General features: G+C 35.4%; 1 protein-coding gene across 1 annotated transcript; it reads left to right on the forward strand.

Annotated features, from left to right (window-relative positions):
* LOC148949284 (uncharacterized) lies at nt 1-25,204 on the forward strand. The gene is made up of 3 exons (XM_089092670.1): nt 1-51; nt 23,164-23,577; nt 25,031-25,204. The coding sequence occupies exons 1-3, from the start codon at nt 1-3 to the stop codon at nt 25,202-25,204; spliced, it is 639 nt and encodes a 212-aa protein (XP_088948796.1).
* The last annotated feature ends 849 nt before the right edge of the window (nt 25,205-26,053 follow it).

Consider the following 26,053-nt stretch of genomic DNA (forward strand, 5'->3'; position numbering starts at 1 on the left):
ATGTCTGCTTGTGCTGGTTTGTCGTCTAGCTTGTCTGAGTTATCTTTATTGGTAATTCCAAGTGTGTTTTGGAAGTTCTTCGTTTGAAGCGTATGATTTAGGACGTTTAGTTTTGCTTTTTTATGGTTTAGCTTGTCTGTTTTAGCCTTATTGGTGTTTCCATGTGTATTTCGAAAGTTTTTCATTTGATAAATATGATTTAATATATTTTTTATGCGTTTTCGTGATTTAGCTTGTCTGTGTTAGCTTTGTTGCTGTTTCTAGGTCTATTTTGGAAGTTTTTTGTTTGAAAAGTAGGATTTAGGACTTTTAGTCGTCCTGTTTCATGGTTTAGCATGTCTGTGTTAGGCTTGTTGGTCTTTCCAAGTGTATTTTTGAAAGTCTTTCGTTTGAAATGTTTGATTTAGGGTGTTTTGTTGTGCTGTTTCAGGATTTAGTTTGTTTCATTTAGCTTTGTTGGTGTTTCCTAGTGTATTTTGTAAGTTTTAATTTTAAACGTATGATTTAGGATGTTTAGTTCTGCTGTTGGATAGTTTAGCTTGTCCGTGTTAGCTTTCTTGGTGTTTCAAAGACTATTTTGGAAAAAAATTGTTTAGTTTTTCTGTTTTGTGGTTTAGTTTGTCTGTGCTAATATGGTTGGTGTTTCCAAGTGTATTTTGGAAGTTTTCGCCTGAAACATATCAGTTAGGTTGTTTACTTGTTCTGTTTCGTGGTTTAGCTGGTCGGGGTTAGTTTTGTTGGTGCTTCCAAGTGTATTTTGGTAGTTTTTTCGTTTGAAATATATGATTTAGGATTTTTAGTTTTGCTGTTTCGTGGTTTAGCTTGTCTGTTTTATTTTTGTTGGTGTTTCCAGGTGTACTTTTGAAGTTTTTTGTTAGCAAAGTACGATTTAGGATGTTTAGCCGCCCTGTTTCATGGTTTAGCTTGTCTGTGTTAGCGTTTTTGGTATTTCTCTACTGTTTCAAAGAGTACTATGGCAGAAGCTGTTTAGTTCTGCTGTTTCATTGCGTAGCTTATCTGCTTGTGCTTTTTTGTTTCGCTGCTTCTTGTGCTGTTTTGTTTAGTTTTGCTGTTTGATGGTTTAGCTTGTCTTTTCTAGCATTGCTAGTGTTTACAAGTGTCTTTTGCTAGTTACTCGTTTGAAACGTGAGATTTAGGATGTTTAGTTGTGTTGTTTTGTTGTTTGACTTGTCTGTGTTAGCTTTGTTAGTGATTCAAAGTGAATTGTGAATTTTGGCAGAAGTTGTTTATTTTAAGAAATCTTACGTTTCCAACGAAAACTTACAAAATACACTTGGAAACACGAACAATGATAACACAGACACACTAAACCACGAAAAAGCAAAACTAAACAATTCCTTCAAAAATACTCTTTGAAACACCAAAAAAGCTAACACAGACAAGCTAAACAACATAAACAGAACAAATGTACATCCTAAATTATATTTTTCAAACGAAAACGTCGAAAATGCATTTGGAAACATCAAGAACGCTAACATAGACAAGCTAAACCATGAAACAACACAAATAAACATCCTAAACCTTATTTTTCAAACGAAAACTTCCAAATAACACTTGGAAACACCAACAATGCTAACACAGACAAGCTAAACAACGAAAGAGCAAAACTAAACAATTTCTAAAATACGCTTGGAAACACCAACAAAGCTAACGCAGACAAGCTAAACTGCAGAATAACACGAACTAAACATCCTAAATCATACGTTTCGAACTAAAAAGTCCAAAATGCAATTGGAAACACTAACAAAGCTAACACAAACAAGCTAAACCATGAAACACCAAAACTAAACATTCTAAATCATACGTTTTAAATGAAAAACTTCCAAAATACGCTTGGAATCACCAACAAAGCTAAAACAGACAAGCTAGACCATAAAACAGCACAAGTAGACATCCTAACTCATATGTTTAAAAAAACTTCAAAAATACACTTGGAAACACCAACAAAGCTAACTTAGACAAGCTAAACCACGAAACACCAGAACTGAACAACTTTTTATAAAGTACTCTTTGAAACATCAACAAAGCTAACACCTACAAGCTAAACCACGAAAGAACACAACTAAACATCCTAAATCTTACGTTTCAAACGAAGAAATTCTAAAATACACTTGGACGCACCAACCAAGCTAACACAGGCAAGCTAAACCACGAAATAGGAGAGGTAAACGTCCTAAATCATTTGTTTCAAACAAAAACTTCCAAAACAACCTTGTAAACATCAAAAACGCAAACACAACTAAGCTAACTCTCGAAACAACATAACTAAACATCCTAAATCTTATGTTTCAAACGAAAACTTCCAAATAACACTTGGAAACACCAACAATGCTAACACAGACAAGCTAAACAACGAAAGAGCAAAACTAAACAATTTCTAAAATACGCTTGGAAACACCAACAAAGCTAACGCAGACAAGCTAAACTGCAGAAGAGCACAACTAGACATCCTAAATCATACGATCCGAAAGAAAAAGTCCAAAATGCACTTGAAAATATCAACAAAGCCAAAATAGACAAGGTAAACCACGAAAGAGCACAACTAAACATCGTAAATCATACGTTTTAAATGAAAAACTTCCAAAATACGCTTGGAATCACCAACAAAGCTAAAACAGACAAGCTAGACCATAAAACAGCACAAGTAGACATCCTAACTCATATGTTTAAAAAAACTTCAAAAATACACTTGGAGACCCCAAGAAAGCTAGCTCAGACAAGCTAAACCACGAAACAGCAGAACTAAGCAACTTCTTTCTAAATACTCTTTTAAACATCAACAAAGCTAACACATACAAGCTAAGCCACGAAAGAGCACAACTAAACATCCTAAATCTGACTTTTAAAACGTAGAACTTCTAAAAAAGACCTGGACCCACCAACCAAGCTAACACAGACAATCTAAAACACGAAATAGGAGAGGTAAACGTTCTAAATCATTTGTTTCAAACAAAAACTTCCAAAACAACCTTGTAAACATCAAAAACGCAAACACAACTAAGCTAACTCTCGAAACAACATAACTAAACATCCTAAATCTTATGTTTCAAACAAAAAAACTTCCAAAATACACTTGGAAACACCAAGAAAGCTAACAAAGACAATATAAACCGAAAAAAAAGCAGAACTAAACAACTTCTTCAGGGATAAGCCAAATTACGAAACAGTAAGACTTAGCAACTTCTTCCAAAACACTTTTTGAAACACCAACAAAGCTAACATAGACAAGCTTAACCACGAGACAGCAGAACTAAATCTAACACATACAAGCTAACACATACAACAAAGCTAACACATACAAGCCAAGTCATGAAAGAGAACAACTAAACATCCTAAATATTACGTATCAAACGAGAAACTCCCAAAATAAACTTTGACACACTAACAATGCTAAAACAGACAAGCTAAACCACGAAACAGCAAAACTAAACATCCTAAATAATATTTTTCAAAAGAAAAACTTGCAAAATTTACTTGGAAGCACCAACAAAACTAACACCGACAAGCTAAACCACGAAACAGGACAAGTAAACATCCTAAATCATGTGTTTCCTACAAAAACTTCAAAAATACACTTGAAAACATCAAACCGCAAATAAACGAAGGCTAACCCAATTAAATATTACTAGGGCACTACAAGTTTGTTTTTAAACCTTATTACTTTCCTAGAAACCAGCATCATTCATTTATACAAAAACGTTGCCCTGAATGAAGTTCGAACTTGACGCCCTGGGATTTTAATGCCTACACTCTACTGACAGACTCACCAACACTAGTATATTACAAAATAATATACAGGTTGAGACCTGCTGCAACCTAGTAAAGAGCAAACCACAGCCCATAGTAACAAAAAGTTAAAAACCGTGTTTGGAAAAAAACTATCTAGTGAAAAAATTGAAATCTGATACTGATTCAGGAATGAGGACTATTATTTCGGTTTGTCTTAAAAGTAAAAGTTCACTGCGAAAAACAATTTATGGTGATATCGAAAAACCGCCTGAAACCCCTCGAAGACGAAGTTAGATAAAATAAAAAAATGTACCATTGGAATAAGCATGGTTGAAAACAGTTTACATGGAATTTACAGTCCCCCTCCTTGAACAGCTAAGAAAATCAATTTTTGCATCGGTAGCACTGATCTGTCTCCCTTTTTTATTCTTTTTTTTCTAACAGGGCTAGGGAGTGACAAGAGCATCATTATCTTCACAGAGTGTCTTATAAAGTGTTTAAATTTATATCGTATAGGCTCTTTAATGAGAAGTAAGAGTATGGAGTATCAATGTATGGGCAATCCCCCCTCATATATGGAAAAATTTCTGTTCGTTTTAATTTTTAATGCTGTTCATTACTTACACTATATTAGGTTTCAAAACTATGCATCGAATATTTGTTTTTGAGTTTCGGAATAAAAGGATTGTAAATTTCAGAATTGTTTTAATATTACCTTTATACTACAATTTAAAGTTCTTTTATCTTCACCAACTATTTTAAAAAGTATAAACGAACAATGAAAATTTGTCTCGCAGGGGCTCTTTAATGAGAATTGTGAGTGTGAAGTATCGAAATGTGGGCAATCTTCCCTTTTAAATGGAAAATTTTCTATTCATTCTAAGTTTTAATGATGCTCCTTACTTACACTATGTTAGGTTTCAAAGCTCTGTATCGGAATTTCTATTTTTTAAATTTCGGACATAAAAGGATTGTAAATTTCTGAATTTTATAGTGTGATTTTTTTTTAAATATTAGAGTGTGGAATATCGATTAGTGGACAATCCTCCCTCATATATGAAAAAATTTCTGTGCGTTTTAAGTTTTAATGCTGCTCCTTACTTACACTATGTTAGGTTTAAAAGCTATGCATCGATTTTTTTTTATTTCGGAGATAAAAGGATTTAGAATTTCAGAGCTCTTTAAATGTTGCCTTTATACTACAATTTAAAGTTCATTCTTTTCAAAGTTAAGCATTGAAAATCTTTATCTTCAGTGAGTGTCTTAATAAGTATAAATGAACAATGCAAATTTATCTTGCATGGCCTCTTTAATGTGACTTCTGAGTGTGGAGTCACGATGTGTGGGTAATCTCCCCTCATATATGAAAACATTTCTGTTCGTTTTAAGTTTTAATGCTGCTTCTTATTTACACTATGTTAGGTTTAAAAACTTTGCATCGAAACTTTTTCTGATTTTTGGACATAAAAGGATTGTAGATTTCAGAATCCTTTAAGTATTTCCTTTATACTACAATTTAAAGTTCATTTTTTTCAAAGTTAAGCATTGCAAATCTTTTATCTTCACCGAGTGTCTTAATAAGTATAAACGGACAATGAAAAAGTATGCGAAATGTCTATCTGATGTAATTTTAACACATGGAAAAAAAATGAAAAAAAAATGTCAAAAAAGGTGGAATGAGGGGGCGTGGAGGGGAGGGGTGCCTATAGGGGAGGGGAGTCTTGAAGTGGGGCGTTCTGGAGGGTGGATGGAAGGGTATTGATTAGGGACTTAGGACCCTAGTTTGGGGCTTAGGAGCCAGGCATAGGGCTTGGGACCCTGTTCGGGGTCTTAAGGCCCTGAATGGGGGACTTTGGACCCGGGAGTGGTGAGATGGACTCTTTTCAAGTTCATTTAGATACTACGTGCTTTTTAAGTTCATAACCAGGAAAATTTTAAATGGGAGTATGGGCACTGTCACACTCATAATATATATTTTAATATTATTAATGTTAAGGCTTGGGTTCAATAATAACCCATGGACTTAATACAAAAGATTATGAATAAGTACTAGAAAGAAAACATTTTTTTTAAAACTAACGATTATATATAACGTCCAAACCCATAAAATCGAGTAAACATTCTTTTTAAAGAGCCACCTTATGAATGAAATCGGTTCAAAATATTCCACGGATTGAATCCATTAGCTCAATAGTAGTGTATGAAGATTTTAAAACTATACATTTCGTTAACTATAGTGGACTGTGAATCCCATTTGATAAACTATATTAGAGTTAGTCCCGCCACCCACTAAGAATACCATGGAAAATAAATCACTTACTTCTTACTGCTTATAGCATTCATCATCACAAGTCCCCTTGGTTCAAACCCTATTATTAGTTCAAATTCGAGTATCAACTGAACAAAAGCAATGACCTATGTTCTTTTATAACGGAACATTGGATTAAGATAAGGACCGGAAGCCCCGCCAAAATCTTGGTATTCTTACAGAAACATTTCTTATCGGAAACCTCAAGATATCACGGTATGCATGAAACGGTTTCCTATGTGTTTTGTTTAATTAATAGCATTTCTTTCGATGAGAAAAAATGTTCCTGAAAAACGTCTTGATGTAAGGATGGATGCTTGAAATGTTGGCATTCTTACGGAAGAATTCTAGGAAATCCTCATCGCTCCGGAACGGTCCATCATGCCATCATGCCCGATGGTCGATAGAATTGATGTCTCCAATGCCCTCTTTTATTGCGGGACAGGGCATCCGCAGGAATGATAGGCAGATTGTATGGTGGGACAGGGCATCCGCAGGAATGATAGGCCGCTTGTATGGTTGGACCGGGTACCCGCAGGAAGGGTTAAATAGGGCCCCCACCGAATCGCACTGATCTGCATCGGTAGAACTGATCTGTCTCCCGTTTTTCTGTTTTTGTTTTTTTCAACAGGTCTAGCGAGCTACCAAAACATCATAAAGAAATTCTTAATGGCTTATTCAAAATTTATTTCTCATACCCACGTTCTTTTTACAAAAATCTGCCCTCCGCAAGTGCCATATGGCACTAAAATGGCGCTTTTTGTGCTATTTCTCAAAGGATGGCACTAGCAGGCTACCAAAATATCGTTGGTAGATCTTTTATAGCTCATATAAAAGATATTGCACATATCTACGTCTTTCATATAAGTTCCACCATCATCGAGATCAAATGGCACTAAAAATGGCACTTTTGGTGTTGTGTCTCAAGTGGAAAAGCTGCACTGTAAAAAAGAATTTGATTTCAAACAATATGTTTTGCTCGAATTCAAACAAGTCAAAAAAAAATGTCTGTATTGTGTATCCAAGAGGTGAATTTAAGAAAGAGTTTGTTACTTACTTACATTTTTTTCATAATTTCTTGAATGAAATGTCTCTAATGTGTATCCAAGAGGTGAATTCAAGAAGGAGTTTGTTACTTACTTAAAATTTTTTTCATAATTTCTTGAATGAAATTTCTGTATTGTGTATCTAAGAGGCGAATTCAAGAAAGAGTTTGTTACTTACTTACAATTTTTTCATTATGTCTTGAATGAATTTCTGTATTGTGCATCCATGAGGCGAATTCAAGAACGAGTTTGTTACTTATTTACAATTTTTACATAATTTCTTGAATGAAATTTATGTATTGTGTATCCATGAGGCGAATTCAAGATAGAGTTTGTTACTTACTTACTTACAATTTTTTATAATTTCTTGAATGAAATGTCCGTATTGTGTATTCAAGAGATGAATTCAAGAAAGAATTTGTTACTTACTTACAATTTTTTCATAATTTCTTGAATGAAATGTCTGTATTGTGTATCCAGGAGGAGAATTCAAGAAAGAATTTGTTACTTACTTACAGTTTTTTCTTTATTTCTTGAATGAAATTGCTGTATTGTCTGTCCAGGAAGCGAATTCAAGAAAGAGTTTGTTTACAATTTTTTTCAAACATTTCATTCAAGCAATTATGAAAAAATGTAAGTAAGTAACAAAATCTTTCTTGAATTCACCTCTTGGATACACAATGCAGACATCTCATTCAAGAAAATATGAAAAAATTGTAAGTAGGTAACAAACTCTTTCTTGAATTCACCTTTTGGATAAACAATACAGAAATTTCAATCACGAAATCATGAAAAAATTGTAAGTAAATAATAAACTCATTCTTGAATTCACCTCTTGAATGCACAATACAGAAATTTCATTCATGACATTTAGAAAAAATTGTAAGTAAGTAACAAAATCTTTTTGAATTCACCTCTTGAAGACACAATACATAAATTTCATTCAATAAACTATGGAAAAAAATTGTAAGTAAGTAAGTAACAAACTCTTTATTGAATTCGCCTCAGGGGCCTAGTGAAAAACACATGCAAAAAATTAGGTTATTTTAGGTTTACTTAGAGTGGCGCAAAACTCTAAGTAAACCTAAATTAACCTAACTTTTTGCATGTCTCTCTCACTATGACTGTGTGTCTGAGCAGGTGTGCTGCCATCTAAAACAACATGAAATATGCTTGCGGCTGTACCAATCGTACTCTATGCGTCACGATAAGTAAATATAAATGAACCTAACTTTTTGTGTGTCTCTCTCACTAGGCCCCTGAGGCGAATTCAATAAAGAGTTTGTTATTTACTTACTTAAAATTTTTTTATAGTTTCTTGAATGAAATTTCTGTATAGTGTATTCAAGAGGTGAATTAAAAAAAAGTTTGTTACTTACATACAATTTTTTCATAATTTCATGAATGAAATTTCCGTATTGGTTATTCAAGAAGTGAGTTCAAGAATGACTTCGTTACTTCCTAACTTACAATTTTTTCATGAATCTATGATTTAAATTTCTGTACTGTGTTTGAAAGAGGTGAATTCAAGAAAAAATTTGTTACCAACTTAAAATTTTTCATAATTTCTTGAATAAGAAGTATGTATTGTGTATCGAAGAAGGGAATTCAAGAAATAGTTTCTTACTTACATTTTTTAATAATTTATTGAATGAAATGTCTTTATTGTATATCCAAGAGGTGAATTCAAGAAGGAGTTTGTTACTTACTTACAATGTTTTCATAATTCCTTGAATGAAATTTTTGTATTGTGTATCCAAGAGGCGAATTCAAGAAAGAGTTTGGTACTTACTTACAATTTTTTCATAATTTCTTGAATGAAATTTCTGTATTGTGTATCAGAGAGGCGAATTCAAGAAAGAGTTTGTTACTTACTTACTTACAATTTTTTTTATAATTTCTTGAATGAAATTTCCGTATTGTGTATCCAAGAGCTAAATTCAAGAAAGAGTTTGTTACTTACTTACAATTTTTTTTTATAATTTCTTGAATGAAAATTCTGTATTGTGTATCCAGGATGAGAATACAAGAAAGAGTTTATTACTTACTTGCAATTTTTTCATAATTTCCTGAATGAAATTTCTGTATTGTCTTTCCAGGAAGTGAATTCAAGAAAGAGTTTGTTTACAATTTTTTTCACAATTTCCTGAATTAAATTTCTGTATTGTACATCCAAAAGGCGAATTCGAGAAAGAGTTTGTTACTTACTTAGAATTTTGTCATAATGTCTTGAACGAAATTTCTGCATTGTGTATCCAAGATATGACTTCAAGAAAGAGTTTGTTACTTACTTACGATTTTTTCCTAATTTTTTGAGTGAAATTTCCGTATTGTGTATCCAAGAGGTGAAAAAAATAAAGATTTTGTTACTTACTTACGATTTCTCCCTAATTTCTTGAATTAAATATCTGTATTGTGTATCCAAGAGGTGAAATCAATAAAGAGTTTTTTTACTTACTTACAATCTTTTCATAATTTCTTGAATGAAATTTCCGTATTGTGTATCCAAGAGGTGAATTCAAGAAAGAGATTGTTACTTAATTAGAATTTTTTCATAATTTCTTGAATGAAATATCTGCGTCGTGTATCCAAGGGGTGACTTCAAGAAACAGTTTGTTACTTACTTATAACTTTTTCATAAGTTCTTGAATGAAATTACCGTATTGTGTATCCAAGAGGTAAATTCAATAAAGAGTTTATTACTTACTTACAAATTTTCATGATTTCTTGAATGAAATTTCCATATTGTGTATCCAAGAGGTAAATTTAAGAAAGAGATTATAACTTACTTACAATTTCTTCATAATTTAATGAATGAATATAACTATTCTAAACAATAAAGACGGGCTAAGCTTAATGATATTTATTGCTTAAACATATTAAAAGATTTTTTGAAAAAACACATATTTACATAAAAATACCAAGGCCGTATCCAGGGGAGTTACACGGTTTTAACCCCCCCCCCCCAAAAAAAAAAAAAAAATTGACCGAGTTAAAAATTAGTCTAACAAATACCTATAAAGACAAAACCTTACCAGAAAAAAATATGCTCCCACACTAAATCCTATTGCATTTTGTGGGTAAACGGTTCTGATCAGCTTACGCATCTAGGTATCCGTAAGTAGCCCCATGTTCACCTGACCTTGCATAGTAAATTAGTGTTAATTTGCCCTATTATCCTATTGCATTTTGTGGCATACAAAAATCCTATTGCAATTTTGTGGGTAAACGGTTGTAATCAGCTTATGCAATTGGGAACCCTATGTTCGCCTTATTATGCAAGGTCAGACCTTGCATAGTGAATTAGGATTAATGGGGGATCGAGGTAAATGTTATAAGAGAGTGCAAGATTGTAAGTTCAGTTCAATTTCGGACTTGGATAAGAGAAGAGTGATTTTAAATATGAAGAGGAAGTGTGACATTATGTCGTTTTTCAAGCCCAAGCGGACCAGGGCTGTTTTTGACAGTGGCGTTAGCGGGGTGTCTGCGGAGCATTCATCTACACCTGTGGATCTGAAGGGCACTGGAGCCATCGTTGAAGCTTCTGAATCACGCACACTGGAACCAACCACGACACAACACGCACCTGCACCAACCCAGTGTCTGTCGTTGTTTGCAAATGACATCGGTCGTTTTGTCAACAAATACTCCAGTCTCGATGCAAATACTAAACTTCGTTTGCTGAAGAGCCCTTGAACTCCAGATATCTCCTACATTTTTCCAGTATCCGAAAAACGGAAGCTGAAGTTTCAGTTACCTTGGCTTGCTCGTTTCAGTTGGTTGCCCTACTCTCCTTCTGAGGACGCTGCTTTTGCAGATTTTTTCGCTCTGTTCTCGTCAGACAGCTGGCAAAGGCTGCCACCAGCGCTTGGGGAATCTAGTCACCAAACCATTTAGGAACTGGAAGGATGCGATAGATTGCTTCATAGCTCACCAACAAGCAGAGTTTCATAGAAACTGCATCGTATCGGCTGAAAACTTCATTTCTGTCTAGGAGAAAAGGTAGAAAAATATTGTGCACCAACTAGACAAGGCGAGGAAAGCGCAGGTTCAAAAAAATCGCCAGAAGTTGCGACCAATTGTTGAGACGGTGAAAGTTTGTGGGTGGCAAGAGCTTGGCCTTCGTGGTACCAACGATTCCGGCCCCATTTCGGTCTCGGATCCAGAACCTTCTCACAATAATGGCAACTTCCGTGCACTACTGCGGCTGAGGGGGAGACACGGTGACGATGTTCTGAAGAACCATCTTTTTTCTGCAGCCGGCAATGCCACATATCTTTCTCCCATCATCCAGAATGATATTATCGCCGCATCCGGGGAGCTTCTTCAGCAGTCTATTGTGGAAAGAGTAAACGCAAGTTCATGCTTTTCGGTACTTGCCGATAAAACGGCGGACGTTTCGAATACCGAGCAGCTGTATGTTTGCGCCCGCTACACTTTCAAAGGGAACCTGCATGAGGACTTCTTTGGTTTTACCCCAGTTTCTGATTTGACCCCAGTTTCTGGTTCCCCCCCCCCCGAACAAAAATCCTGGATACGGCCCTGAAAAATACTACTTAAAGTTCACTGTTGAACATCCAGAAACGAGGATCCCATGATATAGAGTAGTTTTTACCGAGTCTTATGCACTTATCGCGATCAGGTATGTTCTTCGGTATCCACTGCGCGAAAAACCTAACTTCGTCTTCAGGACGGTGATAAGTCCCTTCAAATTTAGAACACTTAAATTTTTCTAGATTGAAAACTGGAATCCTAGGGTCATTCTTTTGAATTAAAACTTTATCTCTAGGTACAATACCCTTTATGTATAGTGCTTCAACCCCGAAAAAGCTGCAAATTTCACTGACTTTCTCCTGACCATTTCTCAGTTCTTGAACTTTTTTATTATGTGTTTAATCACTCTATCTTAAAATCCCAGTCTGTTTATACGACGTAATGTAGTACTCCACAAGCTTTCATTATACTCAAACATATTATAGTTCACTATCCAATGATAACAGTCAATTTTCTCGAGTTCCATAGACAATAATAAAAATACACATTCAAATACAACACCACAAGATGATTTTTTCAAACCGATAAATTCTGTGTCATACAGTCCTATCATCTTGGAAGCTATTAATCAATCCTGTGATTTCTCGAAAGTCTTGGTCTTAATCTGAACAAGATGGTTGGTCAGGGATATGACGGTGCAGCAGCGATGAGTGGGCATCTTAGGGGTGTCTAGGCTGTTATAAATGAAAAGTATCCGAAGGCGCTTTACGTCCATTGTAGTGCGCACAGTCTCAACCTGGTCATCTCTTCTGTATACTCTATTCTGGTGTTGAAGAATCTCTTCTGTGTCTTGTCACAAGTCTGCAGTTTTTACCATACTTCCCCACTCAGGACACAGAATTTAAAAGAGAAGGTCAACGAAATACTACCGGATTCGAGGAAACATACTCTAACAGGACTCTGGGAAACAAGATGGGTGGAATGCCACGATTTAGTCGTACGTTTTATTGAGCTGTACCGACCAATCCTGCGATCCCTGGAAGCTCTTGAAGAGAACGGAAATGCAGAAACTTCTGTTAAAGCGGCGCAGTTCTTGGACACGATGAACCAGTCGCAATTTGTTTTGTTTCTCCATGTGGTCAAAGAGCTTTTCTGCCTTACGCTTCCACTGTGCAAGAACCTTCAGTCAGTTGACTGTGATTTGGCAGCTGCATGCAGGCACGTGGAAACTGTCTTTTCAGAAACAAAGGAAATGCGAGGAAATGCTGCTACTGCTTTCACGTCTATTTTCGACGAAGCTCAGCGTTTTGCCACTGACTTAGGACTGGAGATGACTCGTCCAAGGACGAGAGGTGGCCAGAGTATGCATGCAGACGATCCAGACTTTCTCAACCACTGTAGAACCTCGCTCTTTATTCCTTTCCTGTACCCCTTCACTTTCGATCTGAAAGAACGAATTGTGCTTCACCAGAAACTGCTGTCAAATCTGAGCGTCTTTTCTCCTGCCAAAATTGTCTCTGTCGATCTGAAGGCATTAAACCTGGAGTCATTGGTTGAATTGTACGGCGATATTCTTCCCCAGTCAGACTGTCTGAAGCAAGAGATTGAGCTATGGCGCATCAAGTGGGAGAAGGTTCCGGTATCAGAGAGGCCTACTTGTGCTGTGTCTTCACTTCAGGCATGCAACGCCCCCTTTTTTTCAAATGTTTTTCTTCTTCTGGCTGTTCTTGCGACGTTACTTGTTAGCACTACTACTCCGAAAAGAAGTTTCTTAACGCTCAGAAGGCTCAATACCTGGCTGAGAAATTCAACAGGAGAAGAATGATTGAGTGGCTTAGCCTTCCTTGCAGTCCATAGGGCCGTTGACATCTGCCCTGACCAGGTATTCGACATTTTTGCAGGGAAGAAACATCGTCACCTGGATTTCGTTCTATAGATATTTGCCCTTAATTTTAGCTAAAAAAAAACTAAAAAATATATAGACTACTTCTACTATTTTGCTTCTTTTTGCGTTAACTGTTTTTGCTGTTTCCTAAAAAAAAAAAAAATTACTTTGTAGTATTGTATGTAAATACTTGTCTTGTTTTTGCGTTCCTAAAAAAAAAAAAATCCCCTTACCCCTTAAAGATACGAAAGTATGCCTAGTGGACGCGTCCTCGTTCGCAAGGGGCGTACTAACGGTCTCGAGCCAACGTAATGTTGCTCGAGGATGTTAGACAAAGTCCACAGGAAAAAATCGGGTACCCCCCCCCCCGAACAAAATTCCTGGATACGGCCCTGAAAAATACTACTTAAAGTTCACTGTTGAACATCCAGAAATGAGGATCCCATGATATAGAGTAGTTTTTACCGAGTCTTATGCACTTATCGCGATCAGGTATGTTCTTCGGTGTCCACTGTGCGAAAAACCTAACTTCGTCTTCAGGACGGTGATAAGTCCCTTCAAATTTAGAACACTTAAATTTTTCTAGATTGAAAACTGGAATCCTAGGGTCATTCTTTTGAATTAAAACTTTATATGTAGGTACACTACCCTTTACGTAGAGTGCTTCAACCCCGAAAAAGCTGCAAATTTCACTGACTTTCTCCTGACCATTTCTCAGTTCCTGACCACTTTTTTTAAGTGGTGTAATCACTCTATCGTAAAATCCCAGTCTGTTTATACGACGTAATGTAATACTCCACAAGCTTTTATCATACTCGAACACATTATAGTTCACTTTCCAATGATAACAGTCAATTTCTTCGTGTTCCATAGACAATAACATAAATGCTCCTTCAAATACAACACAAGATGATTTTTTCAAACCGATAAATTCTGTGTCATACAGTCCTATCTTCTTGGAAGCTATTAATGTAGTATTTAAGTAGAGAAGTACTTCATCAAACTTTTATACCTTTGCTCAAGGTTGAATAGACGTATGGCTGTGGGGGATGGATCCAAAAACCATCTGAATTCATTGCGGGGAGGAGCCATAAAACTCTCGATATCTATTGCATGCAAATGAAGCCTGGAAATTACAATTTTTTCATAATTTCTTGAATGAAATGTCTGCATTGTATATCCAAGTGGTGAATTCAAGAAAGAGTTTGTTGCTTACTTACAATTTTTTCATAATGACATATCCGACAACGGATGATGATAAAGAATTTATTCATTCTAATACATAGATTTTGTCAATGTTATCCGACGTATCCGACAAATGATATCGACAAAGAATGTTAATAAAGAATTTGTTCAATTTGGTACTTAAATTATGGCAGTGTTATTAAATGTATCTGTCAAAAGACATTGATAAAGAATTTATTCACTCTGATACTTAGATTTTCTCAATTTTATCAAGCATATCTGACAAAGCATGTTGATAAAGAATTTATTGACTCTGGTACTTAGATTTTGTGAATGTTATCTGATGTATCCGACAAAAGAATTTGATATAGAATTTATTAACTATTATACTTAGATTTGGTCAGTGTTATCAAACGGATCCGTCAAAAGACATTGATAAAGAATTTATTCACTCTGATGCTTAGATTTTCTCAATTTTATCAATCATATCTGACAAAAGACAATGATAAAGAATTTATTCATTCTGACACTATCAAACGTATCTGGTAAATGAAATTGATCAAGAATTTATTTATCTGATGCTTAGGTTTTCTCAATTTTATCCATTGTATCCGATAAAGATGCTGATAGAACAAATTTATTCACTCTGATACTTAGATTTTGTCAATGTTATCCCAAATATCTGACAATAGATGTTGATAGAGAATTTAATCACTCTGACACTTAGGTTTCGATAAGGTTAACTTATATTTGCGGTAAACGATTTTAATAAGGAACATATTGGCTCTAATACTTAGATTTTATCACTTTTATCCTGAGTTATCCAGCAAATAACGTTGATAAGGAATTTATTATTTACGATACTTAGATTTGGTCAGTGTTATCAAACGTATGTGTCAAAAGACATTGATAAAGATATTATTCACTCTGATGCTTAGATTTTCTCAATTTTATTATGCATATCATACAAAAGACGATGATAAAGAATTTATTCACCCTGATGTTTAGATTTTTTGATTGTTATCTGACGTATCAGACAAAAGAAAGTTGATAAAGAATTTATCCACTCTAATACATAGATTTTGACAATGTTATCCAACGTATCCAAACAAAGGATGTTGATACAGAATTTATTCAATATGATACTTAGATTTAGTCAATTTTATCCGATGTATCTGACAAAAATGTTGATAGTAAAAATTTATTCACTCTTATAATTAGATTTTCTTAATGTTATTCCATGTGTATGACAAAAGATTTTGATACAGAACTAAATCGCTCTGTCATTTAGGTTTTGATAATGTTAACCGAAATATCCAGTAATGGATGTTGATAAGGAATCTTTTCGCTCTGATACTTAGATAGTTATCAATTTTATCCTGACCTAACTAACAAAAGGTGTTGATAAGAATTTATTCATTCTGATACTTAGATTTTCTCCATGTTAACCTATTTATCCGACATATGATGTATGTAAATTCCTTTTCTTACATCTCTGATGTTTTAATAGACATTCTAAACGTTTGATATGCTAGCATACTCTAAAAAGAGTGAGCATATAACAATGTAATGCATAATATATTTTTAATGAAATAATGTCATGTAGAATATCAATACAAAGAATATATTATTGTATATTATTAAGATTAAAGAACAACTTTGGACATTTTGAATCTGTTCCTCAAAATAGTTCACCATGTTCTCTCTTGATATTGTACGTATTGTCTTCTCTTAGCTCGTAATCAGTAGAATAATCATTATTCCATTTTGAGTCATACACAATTTTTACTGGTGTGTCACCGACAGGTTCAATATGTGTTTAGTCTTTGGTATGATTTGGTTCATTGAGTGTTTGATATATGCTAGTAATAATGTTCACTTATGCTTTGCTTTTCATCGATTCATTTTTATATTCCTTAGTGATATTTTCCACCAATGCCCTTTTTATTTTTCCGGCAATTTCGATGTCTCTTACAACATTATTTTTACACAGGTAACAGTTTCGGTACGTAGAAAAGATATGGTTTATGATATTAGTAGAAGAGTAGGCCTTTCTTTTCCTCTTTGCTTTCATTTGAATGCTAATACCCGAAAGCTGACGATATTGTTTAACACTGGGTATTATGTTACCACAAGCACTACTAAGAAGATGCCCCTCTTCATCAACTATTATTTTTATGTTGGCATTCTCTTTGAGTGCAATCATCTCCGGAGATCTTAATCTCGCATATCCATGATCATAAGAGTTAAATTTTTTTGGTACTCCAAAGAAATTTTATTCCTTACTATCATGACAATGCACGCATACGTTTCCGATAGTCCTACCACTTTTACTTGTTTCATAGTTTAAATACTTCTCCTTGTCAGCATTCAATGCTACAATCACACTCATGTGAACACACTTTCTTAAAATGCTTCATCTTCACTTTTTAAAGATATGAGTTATGTGTTTATCCTGCCACTGCGTAAAAATTACTGATATAATACATGCAATAGACTAGGTAGTGTCAATAACCCGCCATAGAGTACCAGTGGGAAAACCGCGTCGTGTCTCTGAGCAAGCATAGAGTACGATTGGAAGAGCCAAAATCGTATTTCATGTCATTTTAAGATACGTAAAAAAAGTTGAATAATTTCCAAGTCCAAAAAATTCAGTCCAAGAAAAGTGCTACCACAAACATTATTTTTCTAATTAGTAAAAGTCATGACTAACATATCTATACCATTCTCATTTTGAGTTTCGAAAATATTATATGTGAATTTTTTATGTTTTAAGTATGTAAAAAAAGACATTTACTTAAAGTACTTAAAGACATGTTTTAAGTACGTGTTTAAGACATGTGAAAAAAAGTTGAAAAATATCATGTTAAAAAAAATTTAAAAAAAAGTCCAAAAAAAAAATCAAAAATAAAATATAAAAAATGTGGTAGGGGGCCCAAAAATTTGGAGGGAGGAGGGCTCTTAGAGGTTGGGGATAGGGGACCTTTGGAGGTTGAGGTCCTTGGTGGTTAGGGTCATTGATGGTTGCGATCCTTGATGCTTCAAACCTATAATCATCTCACTACTCGATTTCTAAGGAGTTCAAAAGATTGTTCTGAATTTCTTTATTAAAATTCTTTTCTTGACATCTGCATCTCCATTAGTATCAAATTTTTAGTATACTAGAATGTTAGAGCATATTTTATATTGACAAAACTGTTCAAATGGTACTTGTGTATTATACAGAACACATCCGAGAATTAAAGCTAGGTCAAGTCACAATGTCATCTCGTCATCGGTAACGGTTTCTGTAGATTGATGCTAACGAGGCTGTTACAAATTCATAATATAGCGCCTATGAGTTAGCCACCCCTTTGGGATTCCCTATACTAGCAAGCAGTTTAACCCTTTTTTACCACCTTTCTACAATCCAATTACAAATGTTATCTAGCCCTGTTTCACCCCTATTATTCAATGACCAATTAAGATCATTCATTGCATCATTATGCAAATGCTATACCTTTTTTCGCAAATTGACTTAGTTTACGCAAATGTTGTAACTTTCAACTCATACAATTTTGACAATAGCATCCCATTCCTCATTCTTTAATTACCCACGACGCATTCCTAAGCAAACCAGTCTTGACTAAAGGCAATGGTCCAGAAAATGAGTTTTGGTGAAAGAGTTGTTACACACGATTATATGACATCCAGGCCAAAACTAGTATTTTTACCAAGAGAGCACCTTTGAATACGCAATTTGACGATCTAGAGATTTGGCTATTGAACCTAGAAAAACATGTCTGACAAGACTTGTACCCTCTGTATCAATTGATGCCTGCCAGCAGTAAGCCATATACCCGTGAAACTGAGCAAATATTCTTGTGTAAATCATTGTACATCTCTGATTGGCCCAGAAATAGGTGTTGCCTCAGAAACCAGTCTGGTTGCATTACACAATCTCCTCCCTGAATATATAGTTCCAAATATAACATTCACGACACTTTATAGGTCCATAGTATAGAGGGATTGGTCACTTAATACCATCTAGTTTCGGACCTTATATGTGGATACTACTATCACAGATGCGCTTCTATTTGTTTTTTTTGTTCTAGTGTCCTTTTTGTTTTCGAATGCTATGATTTGAGATTAATTTAACAAAAAAAATCATCTCCTTCAACTACCTACAAACACATAATATTGGAATATAATATTGCCTTTTTATTGGAAAAGGCGCTTGTTTCAACTAAAAAAGTTGGGGAAACAACCGAAAGTGCACTTTGTGGGAAGGTGCTATCAAGTCAAATTTATAAAACGTGATTAATTATAAATATAAGCTTTTAAATGAGCCCTTAAACGGCAATCTTTTGTTACAGTAGCCTTCTAGTGTCTGCTAGTCAGAAGGCGGTTTATAAAGCCCTGTCTTCATTATGGCTTTTTCAGGCAAAGTCGGCCGAGTAAAAACAGCTTTTTGCTCATCGGAAAACAAACGTTCCTGAAAAAAATGTATTGTTTTGTGAAGTATGGATAATGAACTTTATGTTATAGACTAAAAGTTTTTCTTTGCTGTCGAGGTTGTTTGCAGTATTTTTTTAGAGCTGTCTTAACTCCCCTAGTTCGATGATAATTAGAAATTATATTAAAAATAAGTTTTCAACTGAAACTAAAAAGTGACACTAAAACTTAAAACGAGTATACATTATTCCGTATAAATAAACAGAAGATGGAAGCGTTTTTTCTGCATTAAATTTTAATCAAAAATGAACAAAGATTAATTTTTAAAAAACTAAGTTTTTCCGAGGGAAGTAAAGAGCAAAGCTGAAACTTAAAACGAAAAAAAATTATTACTTCACAGCATATTTAATATATATATTAATATAACTAGTACAAATAAACCAAATAATTATGTTTCCCTATGCTTTTATGATTATACAAAACTAGCGCTTTGCTGAAAACACAAAATAGTATAGGAGCTTTGGTACAGTAAAAGCAAACCAATTAAGGAAAATTTTTGTAGAATCAAAGTATTATCAATCCCTTTAAGGATCAATCCCTTTTAAGATAAAGCAACAATCCATTTTGGGGCTTTCTTTATTTTTTTAAGTTTAATTTGGTATCACTTCTGCACAATAGCTCAGTTCAATGACTGGCTCTCGTTTTGATTCTTAAAAGGACATGTCATGATTAATTTGTACACAAGTTCGAAGTAAAGCCGTCTTGATCGAATTAGAACTATAGACTAGCTTTACAATTTGTATCATAGCTTGAAATTCACTATTGTATAGAGAGGAATAATCGAATTTCCAGAGTTCATATTATGTCTTATATTATCTTCATTTCAAGTGATACTAAAGCATATTTCTTACAATTTAAGACTGTATATTCCCCACTAGTGGTATTATAGCTGGTGAGAGAGCAAAATGCTGCTTGATAAATCAATCCAATATTTCTGCATGCTGTTCAATTACTTCGCGGCTATTAAAAAATATTTAGTTTCAAGCTTATGTTTTTGAGATAATTTTAAGAGTATACTGAAAATTCCTAATGTCACAACTGGTGTAAGACTATGAAAAGCTTTATAGATTCGTTTAGTGTTGTCAGGCTACATACTCACTTTTGACACTTTTGACTTTAAATCAGTAATCCTATACTTGACTTTGGTGTTTTCAGTAAAGCGCTAGTTTTGTACAATCATAAAAGCATAGGAAAACATAATTAGTTGGTTTATTTGTGCTATTTATATTAATATATATTAAATATGCTGTGAAGTAATAATTCTTGTCCGTTTTAAGTTTCAACTTCGGTCTTTACTTCCCTCGAAAAACTTTGTTTTTTTTAATTAATCACTTAAAAAGGCACTTAAAAATTGTAATCTTTATCGAATGAGTCCTCTCCCGATCTTCTCGGACCCTTGGTTCGATACGTTTATCTTTTTGTAAAGATACAAAAAGGGGAAAGTTTTTGTAAGTTTGATTTAATTCAACAAAATACAGAATTAATTCTGAGAGCTCCCAAACGAGGCTGGAGGTAAAGTTTATATATATATATATATATATATATATATATATATATATATATATATATATATATATATCCTAAGGATTATATGCAGGCCTTTTTTTTGGAGGGGTGGTTGTACAAAAAAGTAGTAGCGTTAAACCCAAAAATGAGCAGAACTTATTCCGTGTATGAGGGGGAATGCCCCTTCCTCATCCTCACATCTGCTAGTAGAGAGGGGTCATGAGGTACAAACAGTACCACGTGGTTTATGGTTTTCTCAGTGAGAATGAAAAAACAGGAATTTTCTCACTTGGAAAAACATGAATTTTGTCGCATTTATGGTTGTTTTAATGGATGGATATGTGTGTTGTTCGATTTATTTGATGTTGTTCTCGGATGTCAACATCAAATTATGGAGGTTTTATTGTTTTGTCAGTGAGAATTTGAAAAACATGAATTTTCTCACATTTATGTCTGTTTTCATGGATGTTTAATGGTTTTTGTCAGTGAGAATTTGAAAAACAGGAACATTGTCACATTTATGGATGTCAACAGCAATTCATGTCTGTTTTATGGTTTTTCTCAATGAGAATGAAAAAACAGGAATTTTCTCACTTGGATTTACATAATCGCTAGGGGAAATTATTGATTCACGAAGGGGAAATTAAGAAACAAACATGGCTTCATTGTTGTTTGTATAGCCTGTTCTGAGAAATTGATTTACATAATCGCTATGTAAAATTATTGATCCACGGAGGGGGAATTAAGAAACAAACATGGCTTCAGTGTTGTTTGGCTAGCTTAACCTGTGAACTTGATTTACATAATCGCTAGGGGACATTATCGATTCACGAATGGGAGAATTAAGAAACATAAAAGCTTCTTTAATCTTAGGTCTGAGGGATTTATTTATTATTGTTGTTTTGGACAAGTGCATGCTAGGGGTGAATGTCAAGGTGTCCTGGAACAGGAAACAGTTAGATCACGTGTTTCCTTCTCAGCCAATCAACGAGTCGGATACATCCCCCTTCTCAGCCAATCAGAGACGTGCTTACATATGATTTTCCCGTTACATAACAATTCCCCCATGAGATTTCGTATATAATGGGCATGCAATGTGATTCAATTATCAGAAAGTATTTTGACGCTGTGTAAACAACAATGGATAAATTTGATGAAGTTGAAGTCTTGGCAGCCAAAATTATCAATTTTATTTCTTTTTTAATTTTTTATTTTAAAAATTATTTTTTTTTCGTGGTTTTCCATATAATATATTGGGTTACACCCCCCCCCCCCCCCTATACACACAACACGATATGATGTTCATACTCGATAAAAAGTGTAAAATACGCTCTTTTTTCGTTACGTAAACCCCATCCTTCCTTCCCCCTCGGTCTACAACCTCAAGTCTGTTTTCGATAAATTCCGTATCTTATCTAAAAGCAACTGTTAAATATCAGTCAATACCATACTAGACTGCCTGCAATGGCTTGAATTACAGATTTCTTGCAACGATTTAAGTTTCTACTGATATTCACTGGCACCCCTTTTAAGTTATATAAGGCTTTGCTAAATCCTTATGAATTTGGATAGCAAAAGCTTCCGCTGAAAAAAATGATACTTTTTCCAGTTAAATTAAAAGCAGTTTCGCGTGAAAAGAGAATGTCAAGTCTAACACATCCATTGTAAGGTGAAAATAACCTGTTTCTTCATGTGAAAATCACTGGGGATTGTGTTTAAGAAAAAGATATAATGCTATATTATGCATAAATTGAATAGAATTTTTACCATATCTTTCGGTGGTGGGGGAGGGGGTATTTTCTCATGTCTTTATTCTCATGGATATTGTCCGTGGGGTTTTTTTCAGGGTACGGTTTTTTTTCCTGGGGGGTGTGATAAATATATAAACTAGGCCGGCCTTTGACCGGTTCCGTGAGCTGTAATTCTTCTTTCTCAGATTCAAAAAGGATGAAATTATTATTTTTAACGAAATTTATTAAATTTTATTGGTAAATTTAATTTCCATTTTTAAATAAAAATATATGGTGGGGGATGGGATATTTTCCCATGTATTTTTTGTCAGGGATATTTTCCTTGGGGGTTATTTTCAGTGGTCTGATTTTGTCCTGGGGGGTGTGATAAATATATAAACTAGGCCAGCATTTGAAAGGTTCAGTGAGCGGTAATTATTCTTTCTCAGATTAAAAAAGTATGAACTTATTATTTTTCACGAAATTTTTTTAACGTTGTTGTGTAAATTGAATATAATTTTTACCATATCTTTCGGTGGTGGGGGGAGGGGATATTTTTCCATGTCTTTTTTCTCAGGGATATTTTCCGTGGGGGTTATTTTCAGTGGTCTGTTTTTTTCCTGGGGGGTGTGATAAATATATAAACTAGGCCGGCTTTTGAATGGTTCAGTGAAAACAAAATTATATGGATGATGATGCTAACTTTCTTTCTGTAAAAAAGGGGGCAAATTATTTAAATACTAATTTTTTTCTCTTCTTTTTAAGGCAAATTGTGAAGAATGTCCATCGCCTCCACCCGCCAAGAAAGCGAGGGCCAATAATGCGCCCCCTGCAAAGGCGACAGTTGTCCAATATGGTCGCTGGCCGAAGCCCCCCAGCTCCACACTGCCTGCCCAAGTGCAGCCACCTACGCAAGCCACTCTTAATCGAGCCTCAGTTATACAATATGCTCCTCGGCCGAAGCCCCCCAGCTCCACACTGCCTGCCCAAGTGCAACCATCCATGCAAGCCCCTGTCCCGGCTACGCAAGTCACAGCTCCTGCACAAGAAATTAACGTCGGCCCCTCCACCCTCCAACAGACGTTACCTGGGCCTTCAAGACAAGCCGTAGGCCTGGCTCCCTATCATGTAATGGTCAAGCCTCCAGCTTTCTGTCAAGTGATTGATCAATTTGAAGACGTGAGTATTTTTTTTTCAATCAAGTAAGCTATTTTTAGCTGTTAGAGAGCCTTTCACTCTCTACTTTTGTCTTTTCACTTTTTTCTATCATTCAGGACCAAGAAATATCTAAACAAACCGATTTTTCAACACTGTGTAAAAGTATATCTCTGTGAGATATTAACCCCCCTCCCAACCCTTATTTTCTCTGGCCTCCCCTCAGAGATATCTAAATATATTTTTTTTGCAGAGAAACCACTCTTTTCTAATCTTTGCTATCGCATCGATAACTCATAAGCGAATATTTTTCATGGGTAATTTCAATTAATTATCACATTTTGAAACTCGAAATACCCTATTTTTCCCAATGAGTTTTCAGAGAGAGATTATTCTATTTGTCAAATATTTACTTTATAAATTACTTTGACTATTTCACTCTTTTCCATGAGTTTATTGAGGTTAAACCCCTGGAACGTGTCTCATATTGAACATTCGCGCGGCGTATTACCAAAATTAAACTCCGTTTTTTACTGACCCTGTCGTGCCGTAGAGAGAAATTACTTTTGATATAACACGATTTTTTTGGGGCCGTCGGTAATTTACTGCTGAGTCAGTGGGTTCGGGGGGGTGCTGTGTGGCGGGGACGCGTTGCGGGACGTGCCACGGGCCAGGGGAAGCGTCACAGGATGCGCCACGGGACAGGGAAATCGCCACAGAGATGCGCCACGGGCCAGGGAAGGGCCACAGAGATGTGCCACAGGCCCGGATGGCACCGCCGTCACGCACCACGGGGTAGGTAAAGCGTCACTGAGTTGGGCCACGTGCCCCTAGACGCGCCACGTGAAAAAAAAAAAAAATTTTTTTAACAATTTTAAAATAAACGATCAAATTGTCGCCTTCTATGTCATATCTTAGATTATCTTCAGTTGAATTAACCAAATGTTATTAAGAAATAATAATCCAAATTTTAAAAAAAGTAGGGGATGATTTGAACACTTTGAAAATAAGCTATTTTTTCATTTATACCGCGGAGCCTGTGGGTCCGGGGGGGGTGCTGTGTGGCGGGTAAGCGTTGCGGGAAGTGCCACGGGCCAGGGGAAGCGTCACAGGAAGTGCCACGGGTCAGGGAATTACCACAGAGCTGCGACACGGGTTCGGGACGTGCCGCAGGATGTACCACGGGCCCGGGAAGTTCCACAGGATGCGCCACGGGCCAGGGAGGCACCACAGGGATGCACCACGGGACAGGGAAATCGCCACAGAGATGCGCCACGGGCCCCGAGACGCGCCACGGAAAAAAAAAAAATTTTTTTTAACACTTTGAAAATAAACGATCAAATTGTCGCCTTCTATGTCATATCTTAGATTATCTTCAGTCGAATTAACCAAATGTTATTAGGCAATAATAATCCAAATTTTAAAAACAGTAGGGATGATTTGAACACTTTGAAAATAAGCTATTTTTCATTTATAGATTGGACGAGCATTGGTCCCATATTCGCCGTCCAGTGAAGAAGGTGAAGAAGAGGAGGCACACGTGAAGTCCACCAACAATTTAACATGGGACGATTTACATCCAATTCATTTTAATATTGATGAGTTGTGTGATTATTTTTTAACTAATTTATATAGTAGCGCTGTTGTGTAGGGAGACTGGAGCCCAAACACTTTTAAAATTTTAAATTTTTTTACAGGTAACCCTCAAACCTCCGATCCCCTAATGAATCCACTTCGAACAACAGACGTGTAGCAGTCACCAGATATTTTTGACCCGCGGGGGGGAGGTGTTCATAGCCCCGCGGGGGAGGGGAGTACAACTCTCCCGGACTTTCAGCTGTCCAACAGAATTTTAAATAATAGAGTTGATTACAATGCGACTTTTGGTGACCATTTTAAATTGCAGTTGTCTGGTAGTTTTTTCTTTGACACTAGCTAAATTGTTAATGCCTATGTATAAACAATTCGTGAACTTCTTTAGACTCAAATTAAGGTGTGGGGGGGTAGGGGTTCACTTCAGGTCTCCATGGTTCTAAAAGTGTTTTATTTAAATGAGGGACAAAGTGAAGTTTACTATCATTTTATACATTCCGAGATGCGTTTGGTTTATTCAAATTTGGAAAATTTTGAGGGAGTTTTCTTGGATTGGGTCGATCACATTATAACGCATCTCGATAACTATAGCGAAAATGGGAGTGAGTCAGTAGTTTTATTTGTTGAAAATTTAAGTGTAAATATATATAAATTAAAGAAAGATTTTATTTTAAGAGGTGGGAGTGGGCCAAGGGCAGTAGAATTAAAATATAATCCTGATCTAGAGGGTTGTCAAGATGTCCAGCGGATTTGTTTTGAAACAGGTCATATGTGTTTCCGATATGCTTTCATCATATCAGCATTCGAGCCTCTCGCTCGGGACGCTACCAAGAAGAATTTAGTCACTTGGGGTATGCAAGTGAAGGAGGGCTCCGTTGCCCAATTGTAGATTTTTCATGCTTAGAAG

Source organism: Artemia sp. Qi Xiang Cuo, chromosome 8, assembly GCF_049724085.1.
Source record: "Artemia sp. Qi Xiang Cuo chromosome 8, ASM4972408v1, whole genome shotgun sequence".
NCBI lineage: Eukaryota > Metazoa > Arthropoda > Branchiopoda > Anostraca > Artemiidae > Artemia > Artemia sp. Qi Xiang Cuo.